Source organism: Taudactylus pleione, unplaced genomic scaffold (assembly GCF_031769625.1).
Source record: "Taudactylus pleione unplaced genomic scaffold, aTauple2 ptg000326l, whole genome shotgun sequence".
Taxonomy (NCBI): domain Eukaryota; kingdom Metazoa; phylum Chordata; class Amphibia; order Anura; family Myobatrachidae; genus Taudactylus; species Taudactylus pleione.
Genome location: NW_028284727.1, coordinates 4,990,540 through 5,004,265, shown reverse-complemented (window position 1 = coordinate 5,004,265; position 13,726 = coordinate 4,990,540). Strand labels below are relative to the sequence as shown.

Below are 13,726 nucleotides of genomic sequence, written 5' to 3'. Positions count from 1 at the left end.
TTAGAGTCGATTGTAATTATATTACATATGCATTGTATGTAACTGTTTGCTAGCTGCTGCATTGACACTGTCTTTTAATTCTGTCTGTCAATTATAACTATCACTTTTTTTTTTCTCTCCATCCTTTTGGGAGTGGAGGTTTCTTCTGAGTACTTCACATTAATTTAAGATCTTGTGAAGGCTGTCACATAACATTGCAATTATTACCTTTATTGACCATGTCAACAGGGTAACAGGAGATGGAGCCACCTGTGCTGGTTTCATGTAAATCATGTATGGCCTATGTGTCCCCTCAGGATGTAAAGGATGGTTTATGTGTTGTCTGTTATAAAGTGCCACCTCACCAGTCCACTTTACCGGACTCTGGACAAGAGCCATCTTGGGTTTGCTCTTTGTCCCAGGTAATGAAGCAGGTGGTGGATCGTATGGCTGCTCCCACAATGCCTATATGGATGGGGAGTCTACAGTATGCTATGTTTGCACCGCCTATGCATCCTTCTTGGAAGGATGTTTATGGCCTTTCTAGTCAGAGTATGGCACCATCTAATGTTGATAGTAGACCGGTAGTTACTAAGTTAGCTTTTTTGATAAAAAGATTGAAGCATGTCTTAAAACAATTTTTTCATCATCTGGAGCTGTTACTTGTCCAGCTACGGCTGGAGCCTGGGTTGCCAAAGCTGTTGAAGAATGTATGGGAGCATTGGAAAATTCTTTACCAAATGCTACCAGAGAACAGATGATGTATATCTCCCATATACGGGAAGCAGCTTCCTATCTGGGAGGAGCTGCTGTAGATACTGGAATTTTAGCTTCTAAAGCATCAGCAGCTTCAATAGTGGCACGCAGGGCCTTTTGGTTAAGATCCTGGAAAGCTGATACAGGATCAAAGAAGACGCTGGAAGTTTTACCTTCTATGGAAAAGTACTTTTTGGAGCAGAGTTGGATAAAATAATAGCTACTCTGGTGGCTTCAAGATCAGCAGGTCTGCCATCTATGGCTACTATAAAATCTAGGCAGGTTTCTTTTAGGTCCTTCAGTTCTCAGAGACGAGAGCAAGGGAACAGCCTTCCTCTAAGATGTATAGTTTTTGCAAAATATCAAGGCGAAAAACTAAGAGGTCTGGGCCACCAAGACGTCCAGCTTCTAAGACCGACAACAAACCCTCCGCCTGATGGGCGAGCCTCCTCCTGGGAGATCCCAGGGTGAGAGGCTGACTTCTTCAGTTTGCAGATTATTGGCGTCAACAACAGATGCCTGTGTCTGAGAAGTGGTCTCTCGGGGGTATTTCCTCACTTTCAGTAGACATCTTCCCCAGAAGTGTTTTTGCACAGATCCCCCATCAGATTCTGTCAAGGCCTTGGCCTTTCAGGAAGCCATTCACTCCCTGCTGCAGGCAGGAGTAATGGTTCCGGTTCCTGTGTTGCAACAGGGAAGGGTTTATTATTACAATCTATTTCTGGTTCAGAAACTCAATGGGTCTTATCGCCCTATACTAAATCTAAAAACCCTCAACATGTTTATCCATGTACCCAAGTTTCGTATCGACTGTCTCCATTTCATTATTGTGGATATGGAGCCGGGAGATTACATGGTTTCCCTGGACATTCAGGATGCAAATCTGCATGTTCCTATTATACCATCCCACCAGCAATTTTTGTGGTTTTCTGACCTTTAGCAACATTACCAATTTCAGGCTCTACCCTTTGGCCTATCTACGGCCTCCTAGGTATTTACCAAAATAATGGCAGTCATGACTGCCTATCTCAGGTGTCAGGGATTCAGAATTCTTCCAAATGTGGACGACCCTCTAATAATGGCACAGACTCCGGTTGTTTTATGAGACCATCTTCCACTGACCATAGCTTGCTTACAAAAGCACGACAGGAACATCAATTGGAATAAATCATCACTTTCTCCATCACAGCAGATGGTACATGTGAGGATACGGGGTTCACTCAATCACCCAGACACCGAGCAGATGAAACCAACGTGATGGTTTATTTTTCCACAGCACACAGAAATAGATAATATGTCAGGACAAGCAGTAAATCCAGTGAACGGGCAATAAACAGGTAGCAGTCCAGACAGAGTCCCAGAACAATTCCACGAAATAGCTAGAGACCCTCAGTCCCCACAGTAGAAACTATCACTGATCACGCCGCAGTGCATAGCGTATGTCCACTCAATCACTTCCAGGACCCCACACATAGAAACTATCAGAGATCACACAGCAGTGATAGTCCCTGGGTACAATCAAGCATTTCCAGGACCCCACACATAGAAGCTAATCACAGAACACACAGCAATGAATAGCGTATAGGTCCTTGCAGAATTTCCAAGTATAAATCCACAGAACTGGTGATGCGTTCCACTAGCACCTTGGCAGAGCGAGGCCTCTTAGCCAAAGTCAGCGGCTAACATCTGGAGTTACCTTCAGTGACCTGTTTTAAAATATTCCAATTTCCCACGATATTGTGACCTCCCAGGGGGGGTTGCACCGTTTCCTGATTGGTGCGAGTCCCTTATGCTGTCACTTTCTCCTACCTCCTCTGGGTATTACTTCCCTGACGAACACCTGCTGGGATGGTTCCGTTCAGTCTACCAGGTTCACGTGAAGCACAAAACAGGCAAATGGAAGGAGGAGTAAATCCTGAGCGTCCCCTGGGGAGGTGGGAATTAACTTAGAGGGTCTTTTGTTTTGGGAGGTGTCACCTTGCTCTAACACAGACATATGGACCAGGCTAACATCAAGGCTTATCCAGTATTAAACATTTCAATAACTTACATTATTACAGTACATAATAGACATGCTAATGAAAATGTGTGTCCTGAGAATGTCACACATACACTAGGAGACGGATGGGGGACACAAAAGGACTAAAAAGTAAATTGATCTCTGCAATGACTGAGATGCTGCCAGTAAATTTGTAACACACATCCCATGTCCTCACATTCCTCTCCCACTTTTTAGGCCTTGTTCCCAGGGGTGATAAGGACACATTACTGACTGGGCGAGGCGGTGCTAGGTCTTCCAGTGTTGCGTAGAACTGGGTCTGGTTCCTGCTGACGGGACAAGCCATCCGCGTTTCCGTGATCTCTACCCTGTTTGTGGGAAATAGAGAAGTTGTACAGTTGCAGGGCCAAACTCCATCTTAGCAAGCGTCCATTGTCTCCTGCGGTACGTTGTAGCCAACTAAGGGGGTTATGATCTGTGACCACCGAAAACTCGCGCCCATACACGTATGGCTGCAGCTTCTTAAGGGCCCAGACTATAGCCAGACACTCCTTTTCAATAGTGGCGTAGGCTACCTCACGGTCGACAAGCTTCCGCGAGAGAAAAGCCACTGGGTGTTCACATCCATCTTCCCCTACCTGGCTCAACACAGCTCCTATTCCATAACCTGAGGCATCGGTTTGCACAATGAACCGCTTGCGAAAGTCGGGGGCTGCTAATACTGTGGATTGGGACAAAATTTCCTTAAGCTGGGAAAAAGCCCGTTCACACTCAGGGGTCCAGTGTATTTCTCGGGTGTACTTTTTGGTCGTCAGGTCAGTTAATGGCTTGGCAATGGTGCTGTACTGGGGCACAAACTTCCGATAGTACCCTGCCGTTCCAAGGAAGGCACGTATCTGTTTTTGGTTAGTGGGTTGAGGCCACTTCAAGATGGCCTCAATTTTTGCCGGCTCTGGACGAATTTGGCCTCCACCAACCCTGTGCCCGAGATACAACACCTCTGCCATCCCCATCTGACATTTGTCTGGTCTGATAGTCAACCCCGCCTGGCTAATCCGGGCTAGCACCTGGGCAACATGCTGCAGATGTTCCTCCCAGGTCTCACTAAAAATTGCTATGTCGTCCAGGTATGCCTGGGCGAACTCCTGACACCCTGTCAGCACGCGATCTACTGTACGCTGAAAGGTGGCTGGGGCATTCTTCATACCAAAGGGCATGGCTGCAAATTCAAATAGCCCAAATGGGGTGCTGAATGCAGACCTCTCCTGTGCCTCCCTGGTAAGGGGTATCTGCCAGTACCCCTTACTAAGGTCCACAGTGGATACATAGCGAGCTGCCCCCAACCTGTCTAGCAACTCATCTACCCGGGGCATGGGGTATGCATCCGTCACAGTCACCTCATTCAGCTTCCTATAGTCCACACAGAAGCGAGTGCTCCCATCCTTCTTAGGCACTAAGACTACACTGGCTGCCCAGGGACTAGTGGATGGTACAATGACCCCAAGTGCCAGCATTTCATCAACCTCTTTTTTGATCATGTCCAGCACCTCTGGACTCACCCGATATGCGGGTTGCCTAATGGGCCGAGCCGCCCCGGTGTCGACATGATGGGCCACTACATGGGTGCGCCCTGGTTTGCTTGTGAATTGAGGTCTCTCTACCTCCAACACCTCCCTCATCTTTCTGGCCTGGGTTGCTGTTAACTGTGAGCCTATGGGCACTGCCTCTACCCCTAGATCCTTTTTGGTTGCTGCTAAAATGTCAGGGATAGGGTCAGTCTCTGGGTCATCCATAGGTGGGCAGCAGATTGCCACACCCCCTATTTCTCTAGTGACATACTCCTTTAACCGATTTATGTGGTAGGTACCCACCCGCTTCCCTGTTGGACCTAGGGCAACAATATAATCTACCTGGCCCTGACGACCCATGATGGTATAGGGCCCTGCCCAGGTTGCCTGTAACTTGTGCTTTCGGGCAGGTACTAGAACCATCTCTTTCTGCCCAACATCTAGCTCCCTTTCATGTGCTCGCTGGTTGTAGTACTGGCTCTGCCGTTCCTGTGCCCCCAGCATGTGGTCATGCGAAAGCTGCATCAAACGCTGCAATCTCTCCCTCATTTGGACTACATACTCCAGGACAGGAACCTCAGGTTCCTGGAATGTCCCTTCCCAGCTTTCCCGGACTAGGTCTAGAGGCCCTCGTACCCTTCGTGCATATAATAACTCAAAAGGGGAGAATCCAGTGGAATCTTGCGGCACTTCGCGGTACGCGAATAATAGCTGCTGCAACGACTTCTCCCAATCCCCCCCCTCCGATTCAGCATATGCCCACAGCAACTGCTTTAGGGTCCCATTAAACCTCTCGCAGAGCCCATTCGTCTGTGGATGGTAGGCTGTCGTGCGGAAGGGATGGACCCCAAATTTGTCCCATACTGTTTGCAGCAAGTCCCCTTGAAATTGTGTACCCTGATCGGTAACTACTTCTTGGGGAAATCCTAAACGGCTAAAGATGTCCATGAGAGCCTGGGCAATATGCTCAGCATCTATGGATGCCAGGGCCACTGCCTCAGGGTATCTAGTCGCATAGTCAACTACGGTCAGTATGTATTTCTTCCCTGTTCGGCTCGGCTTCTTAAAAGGCCCAACAATGTCCATGGCCACTCTCTTAAATGGCTCGCTTATGACAGGCATGGGTTGTAGGGGAGCTCGACGTGGGGGCCCCCCGAGGCGTTGACATACCTCACAGGATTCCCTATACTGTTTTACTGCTTGGCTTATTCCAGGCCAGAAGAAGTGCCGTAATAGCCGGGCACGGGTTTTACGAACCCCTAAGTGGCCTGCTAAGGGAGTGTCATGGGCAAGTGCTAGCAACCGGGTACGGTACTGCTGGGGAACAATCAACTGTTTCCTTAGGACTTCAGGCTCTAAGGGGTCTGCTTTTGCAGGCACCCTGTACAGTCTCCCCTCCTCCCACTGGATGCGATCCCCCTGAGGTCCCCAATCTGCCCGTTCTGCCGCACTGCGGAGGCTAGCTAGGGAAGGGTCTGTCCGTTGGGCTTCCCTAAATGCCGTCCTGTCTAGCTCCCCCAGATTCCCATTACAGTCAAACAAGTCTGGTTCAGTGTTACTCACCGGTGAAAGGTCAGGGGTTGTGGCCATTGATCCCACCAAGACCCCCGATGCTGGCCCGAGAGGGTCCTCGGGTGCTGTCGCCAACAACTGCGCTTGACTCCGGGTGATAGCTCCCACAAAATAACTAGCCAAACCACTGCCCAGATCATTTCCCAGGATAACATGGGTGGGTAACCCACCCAAAAGTCCCACCTCCACTTCCCCTGAGTCCAGGCCCCAATCCAAGTGTACCCGGGCCATGGGGATAACAGTGATCTGCCCTCCGGCCATGGAGATTTTAATTTTCCGTTTCTCCAATAGTTGGCAGGGGGGGATTAACTCCGGTCGGACCAGGGTAATGGAGGCCCCGGAGTCTCTCAATCCTTGCAGTTCCTGTCCATTGACTTTAACAGGCTGTACGTGGGTTTTCATGTTATCCGGGGTAGCTTTCCCAATAGCTGCTACTACCTCCACTTGATATGCTACTTCCTCCGCCTCTGGCACATCAGGAATGCAGTTCCCCTCCCCACCCCCAAATGTTGTTTCCTGGCACACAGCTACCCTGGGCACAGCTGGTCGGGCACCTGGAAATTGTCCTCTTCCCCGCGGACAGTCTCGCTGCACATGCCCTACCTGGTGACAGTTGAAACACCGCCGAGGCTCTGGAAGTGCAGGGCCCCGCGGCCTTGCATTGGCCGTTTGCAGAGCTGGGGTGTGTAGTGGGGCCGGGCGCTGGGTTGCCAGGTAGGGATTCTGGTCTTGTTGGGGCCGTCGGGGGGCTGACCTCTCTACTGGGTTGGCTCCTCTCCACCGGGGCCTGTTAGCTGTGAACTCGTCAGCTAGGTGTGCTGCATTCTCCGGAGTGGTGGGGTTCCGATCCGCCACCCACTCTCGAATTTCCGGGGGCATCTTGTTAAGCAACTGTTCCAGGATAATAACGTTTTTAACCTCCACTACAGTGCGTGCCTGCTTTCCGGCCAACCATCTGTCACAGTTCCGCCGCAACAGGTTCTTAAACTCTGTAAATGAGGTATCCCCTTTCCATGACATTGACCGGAACTTGGCGCGGTATGATTCAGCAGTCACCGCATATCTGGCAAGCAGCACCCCCCGGACCTCCTCATAGGACAATGTCTGTTCTGGACTCAAAGCCTGGCACGCTTCCAGCGCCCGTCCTCTCAGACTGGGTAACAAATATAGAGGCCATTCTGCTGCCTCAATTTTATGCAGAGACATCATTGATTCAAACGTCTGCAAATGGTTATCAATGTCCGCGCTGGCCTCATCAAAAGGCGGTATGTCCCGATATCGCAGCCTGGCTGGCTGACTTACTGATACTGGTGGGACAGGGGTGTAGGTCTGTGCTCCCAGTGCGGCCCCCAGTACCGTTGCTCCTTGTCCTAACGCTGCCAGCAACTCCCGCAATTGATCTACCCCTCCCATGGTAGGCATTGCCCCGGAAACCGTTGTCGCCGTGGTTCCCTGACCCTCGGTCTGCTCCGGTACATCGTCCTCATCGTCCTCCTCCGCTGGATGATCTTGGTCCCACTGGGCTAGTTTTGCCATTAATTTTTTCCTGGTGTCCTCCGCATAAAACTCAATCTGTTTTATTCGGCAGAGATCCTGCAGGGGGCCCTTCTTGAGGTATCGGTAGCATAGTGGTTCTGGATCCATTCCCTGCTGTATTTTATGACTTTATGCTTGAAAGCTGGTGTCTGAATGATCCCACTGTCGCTGCCGCCAAATGTGAGGATACGGGGTTCACTCAATCACCCAGACACCGAGCAGATGAAACCAACGTGACGGTTTATTTTTCCACAGCACACAGAAATAGATAATATGTCAGGACAAGCAGTAAATCCAGTGAACGGGCAATAAACAGGTAGCAGTCCAGACAGAGGCAGTCCCAGTAGAGTATAATGTCCCAGAACAATTCCACGAAATAGCTAGAGACCCTCAGTCCCCACAGTAGAAACTATCACTGATCACGCCGCAGTGCATAGCGTATGTCCACTCAATCACTTCCAGGACCCCACACGTAGAAACTATCAGAGATCACACAGCAGTGATAGTCCCTGGGTACAATCAAGCATTTCCAGGACCCCACACATAGAAGCTAATCACAGAACACACAGCAATGAATAGCGTATAGGTCCTTGCAGAATTTCCAAGTATAAATCCACAGAACTGGTGATGCGTTCCACTAGCACCTTGGCAGAGCGAGGCCTCTTAGCCAAAGTCAGCGACTAACATCTGGAGTTACCTTCAGTGACCTGTTTTAAAATATTCCAATTTCCCACGATATTGTGACCTCCCAGGGGGGGTTGCACCGTTTCCTGATTGGTGCGAGTCCCTTATGCTGTCACTTTCTCCTACCTCCTCTGGGTATTACTTCCCTGACGAACACCTGCTGGGATGGTTCCGTTCAGTCTACCAGGTTCACGTGAAGCACAAAACAGGCAAATGGAAGGAGGAGTAAATCCTGAGCGTCCCCTGGGGAGGTGGGAATTAACTTAGAGGGTCTTTTGTTTTGGGAGGTGTCACCTTGCTCTAACACAGACATATGGACCAGGCTAACATCAAGGCTTATCCAGTATTAAACATTTCAATAACTTACATTATTACAGTACATAATAGACATGCTAATGAAAATGTGTGTCCTGAGAATGTCACACATACACTAGGAGACGGATGGGGGACACAAAAGGACTAAAAAGTAAATTGATCTCTGCAATGACTGAGATGCTGCCAGTAAATTTGTAACACACATCCCATGTCCTCACAGTACATCTGGAGCTCTTCTGGATTCTCGGGCACAGACAGTGTTTCTGCTAGAGGACAAGATTGTGGCACTATTGTTGCGAAAACGTAAGCTGCTTCAAGGGTATCCATTCTGAAATTGGGAAGCAGACTTCCTAAGTCACCAGGATATACACGCCGGAGAGTGGTCTCTCCATCCGAGAATGTTTCAACGCCTGGTATACAAATGGGGTCTGCCAGAGGTAGAACTCATGGCGTCATGTCACAACCACAAGGTCCCCAGGTACGGGTCCAGGTCCAGAGACCCATTAGCAACCTTCGCGGATGTACTGGCAGTAAGATGGGACTTCAAGCTGGCGTATCTATTTTCCTCCGATCTCCCTCCTTCCAAGAGTTCTCAGGAAATTCAAGCAGTAAGGTGGAACAGTAATGCTAGTGGCTCCGAGCTTGGCCCAGACATCATTGGTTTACCGATAAACTGAATCTGTCAATAGACAGTCCGTATCCTCTTCCTCTATGGCAGGATCTGCTAACGCAGGCCCCTGCCGGCATCTGGACTTACCTTGTCTAGCTTTGACGGCATGTCTCTTGAATCTTCCATCCTAAGATCAAAAGGTTTTTCCAATTCTGTAATTCAGACGATGCTGAGGGCACGGAAGCCTCCCTCTGCCTGCATCTATTACAGAGTTTGGCATTCTTTTGCCCAACGGTATTCCCACAGAAAGTATGATCCTAAGGTGTTTAGGATTTCCAGGGTACTGGCTTTTCTTCAGGCGGGTTTAGATCGTGGTCTCCGCCTGGCTACTTTGAGAGTGCAGGTTTCTGCACTGTCAGTCTGGTTTCCGAGGAAGATTTCCACATTACCAGATGTTAATTTTTTTCCAAGGAGTTCGGCGAGTTCAGCCTCCTTTTGTTCCACCAGTAGCACCGATGGAATGTCTTTTGGCTCTTAAGGACTACAGGCTCACCCATTTGAACCTCTAGACTTTATAGACTTCAAGTGGTTGATAGTGAAGACACTTTTTTTCTTCTTTCAACCTCTTTTGCTCATAGAGTCTCTGATTTGGCAGCGCTTTCTTGTCGCTCTCCATTTTTGATTTTTCACCAGTATAAAGCTGTTCTTCATACAACGGAGGGTTACCTTCCTAAGATAGTGTCCCATTTTATGTTTATTAAGAAATTGTAGTTCCAGTTTGTCAGACTCCAGATCTTTCTGTAGGTGAAGCCTCCCTGGATGTAATTCATGCTCTCCGTATCTATGTGGAGCGTAGAAACTCTGTTAGAAAATCAGATGCTCTATTTGTATTATATGGTTTTCACAAACAAGGATGGCCAGCTAATAAGCAGACTCTCCCTGTTCCAAGCACGGTGACAGCACATTCTACTCGGTTTGAAGGGCCATCGTGGGCATTTAGTCATGGTGCCTCTGCTGAACAATTGTGCAAGACAGCCACGTGGTATTTTGTCCACACTTTTCTTAGGTTTTATGCCTTTGATACTTTTGCTTCGCAGGATGCTTCCTTTGGGCGGCGAGTTCTCCTTTCTCTTCCGGAGCGTCCCCCACCCTAGGGGAACTGCTTTAGGACATCCCCATGGTATCCCTGTGGATCCCTATGGACCTTGAGAAAGAAAATAAGAGTAATGGTCGACTTACCTAGATAACTCCTTTTCTTTGAGGTCCATAGGGCACCCACCCTGACGCACCTGGCCGCATGGATACATTTCTTTATTTTGGGCACAGATTCTCTCATTTTGTGAGTGTTTCTGTTGTACGATTGCTCTTCCTTCTCTTTCCTCCTCCTGCCTTGAGGCTTATTAACTAAACTGAAGTCCTATAGTTAGGGGAAGCAGGATAAATGGAGGTGGACCGGGGGCATCCTGGGAGCTGAAGCTTTAATTGTTTGGTGCCTGGTCTCCAACCATAATATCCCCATGGTATCCCTGTGGACCCTATGGACCTTGAAGAAAAGGAGTTATCTAGGTAAGTCTACCATAACTCTTATTTTTCTCTGACAATGTGATGGAGAGGAGTTAAAATATACATTTGAGTATTACTTTAACCACTTAACTGGCAATTTTTTTTTTTACGAAAACCGCTCAACAATTGTTGTTGTTTTTTTTATGATTGAATTAGGTCAAGAACATATTTTAAAAACTTATCCTACACAATTTTTATTTTTTTTTTTAACACAGTATACCTTTAAAAATAGCAATTTTGATGGTATACTGTAATGATAGCTATTGACAGGTGTACCATCAATGGTCAATGGGGAAACCATTGAAAAAAAGTAATTGATTATTTGAGTCCTCTTATGCATACCTGCTTTATTAACTTTGTGTCATCCTGTAAACAAGTTCTGACTTATTAATAAACCTAAATCTGGTTAAGTAACCTACCGTGTGGACTTACCTCCATCACACCACCGCTGCCACCTATACCATCTATAGATTCTGCCAATAAGTCTTGTGTGCAAGTGACATGTACTGTATGCTGTTATGTATCTAATGGAAATCACAGAATAATCAACCCCCTAGCTTTGTACTATCGGTGCCAAATACCCACTTGAAAAAAAGTACATCATGTTTCAGAGCCCTTACTTACTAATTTGTCTGTAACATTATGCAAGTTTTATTTGTTTGGTGGTAATAAAAACTTAGCTCTATTTCTATTATTGGTGGGTGCATACTGTCTGTTTCTACTTTTGTATTTTTGAAAATTTGTCAGTTATGATTTTTTTTTTTAAATCCCCAATTGTCAGCTACATAATGTGTTACTTAATGTGGAAACATCATTCTAATGAGCACGGTATTATTAGGTAGCATACATACAAATTAGCAAAATAATAATTTGCAAATCATCTTATCATCTGGTGGTTTTAAAAATAGGATCAGGCCTTTTTAAATGATCCTTCATGTAATGATTTGAGATGCCATAATCTTCATATCTCTATTTACAGTTATTTAATTTGGTGTTGTGTATGTTTTTTTGTTTCACAGTCCCCCTTCTGTGTTCTTAGCATCCCATGCGAGGAAATGGCAAGGAAAGTAATGAAGCGGACGGTGTGTGCAAAGTAAGGCTTCCTATGTAACTCTGTGCATTACTATTTTGCAGCTTTATGTTCATTTTCTTATCGTTAGAGGATCACTCCAATGTCCACTTTAATACTAGAACAAACTTTTTAAGGGCTTCCCTGGGCATGGCAGTACTGACTTGTCTCAACTTCCTTTCACCACATATTGCGACCGTCACTGAATGGGTTAATTTTCTTTTATTGCAGGTAGAATTAAAAATAAAAATACAAAATGTAATCCCATTTTCAGGCAAGTCATATAAGAATGACCACAAGGCGTACAGTCAGTATTTTAGAAGAGCAGATGTAATAATTAGTGTTACTCTGCACAATACCATAACTAGCACTCCTATTACTTTATTTTTGGAAAGTGTCTTTAACCAATCTCATATTTTTGGTGCATGATCTTGTTTAGATGGATATTTGGAAATCTCCCAATCGGTACTGTTTTATGTTGTAACATCCTGCAGATCGGGTAAAACCTTTGTTTCCTCCAAATTGCATGAAACCCTTTAGAGACTACAGTTGTGGAAGTTCCAAGAGATCAAGTTTTCATAGTTCAAATGCTTTTTTAGATAAGGGTTTTTTTAGATAAGCGTAACAAAAGAACCTTTTAACCAAATTTGTGCAGTCAAGCTGAAAACCTAGGTAATATTTAAAATGGCTACCTTACATTCTGTCGTAAATGCTGTAGAAGCAGGGATTTGTATGTCAAAGATCACAGTTTTCACAATCCTAATTGCAGGGGATCCCCACCATATGCTTCAGTTTTTTCTATTAGTTTGTAGCTATTTCTGTGTGATCCATTATCATTTTCAAGGTAACTGATGATGACTTTTGACTGATTTGTTTACTTCTTCATTGCCAATTCTTTTTTTCCCTGTGCTGATTTGGGGATTTTTGGGCTGGTCACAGTCCAACGTCAATGGTGGTCATTTTTCTATGCAGTGCCCACACAGATGTTGTTTCAGAGGACTTTGTATTTTCTACAAATACCAATTGCCTTTTAGAACCCAAGAATGGAATGCACAGTAGTTTACATAATGTGGTGAAATAGAGGAAAGTTTTTGATTCAGCTAACAAATTGTTGTAACAAAATGCATAATATGAATTGCCATAACTTGCTGAATAATTTATGGTGAAAAAATAGTATACATTTTAATGTTTTTTTTTTTTTTTTTGTGTGGACATTTTCATGTATGCTGGATAATTTTTATATTTGCTGTAGTGTAGTTTGATATATTGGGGAGATGTAGTAAGCCTTGGAGACTGATAAAGTACCAACCAATCAGCTCCTAACTGTCATTCTTCAAACACAGCCTGTAAAGTGACAGTTGGGAGCCGATTGGTTGGTACTTTATCACTCTCCAAGGCTTAGTGCATCTCCCCTATTGTCTGATGATAAAAGTGGCCACAACAATATATTCTAAAGGATGCAGCTACTGTTAGAAAACGAGGACTCTCTACTTTGAAACAAAAGTTCCCGCATGTCTGCAGGAGCCAGGATAATGGAAGAGCAGACACTGCATCTTTTAGAGACTTCTGCCTATCACTTCGGGTGGTGTGCTGGACTATGACATTAACACAGTGAATTAACGGACTCTTCCCTCTGACAGCAGAGTAAGGAAATACACACTGATCCAGTGTTTAGTGATGTCTTCCCCAGAATACTGTGCACTGCTGAGAACAAGTGGTACCAGTGAGGGTGTTAATCAAGTCAGCTACTAGGCCATTAAATATTATGCATCAACATGTCCATTACATAGTATTTTCTTAATATTGGTCTAGTTAGGAGATCGTATAATTCTACTAGTTAGGATTGTGTTTGGTGACATTTCAGTCCACAAGGATTACTGTTAGTACTTATAAGGTATTTAATAGTTCAGTTTGGTGGTATTGAAAAAATACACCTGAACTGGGATGGATGAGAGTCCTGGAAACTGCCTAGAGTGTGTTTCCTATGCATACAGTGTTCCTTTACACAAGGAAATGTTAGTGTGATACACAAAATGTCAGTGTAGTTTTAAAAACAATTCAGTGCATTTTAATAC

At 45.9% G+C, this 13,726-nt stretch overlaps 1 protein-coding gene across 2 annotated transcripts in view; it reads left to right on the top strand.

The window, feature by feature from the left end:
- Positions 1-13,726, top strand: part of TRMT11 (tRNA methyltransferase 11) — a 103,640-nt gene that overhangs the window by 25,091 nt on the left and 64,823 nt on the right. For both annotated transcript variants that reach the window (XM_088443100.1, XM_088443101.1), the window contains exon 3: positions 11,602-11,675. In XM_088443100.1, coding sequence (XP_088299226.1) covers positions 11,602-11,675 — 74 coding nt within the window. The remainder of the gene's footprint in view (positions 1-11,601; positions 11,676-13,726) is intronic.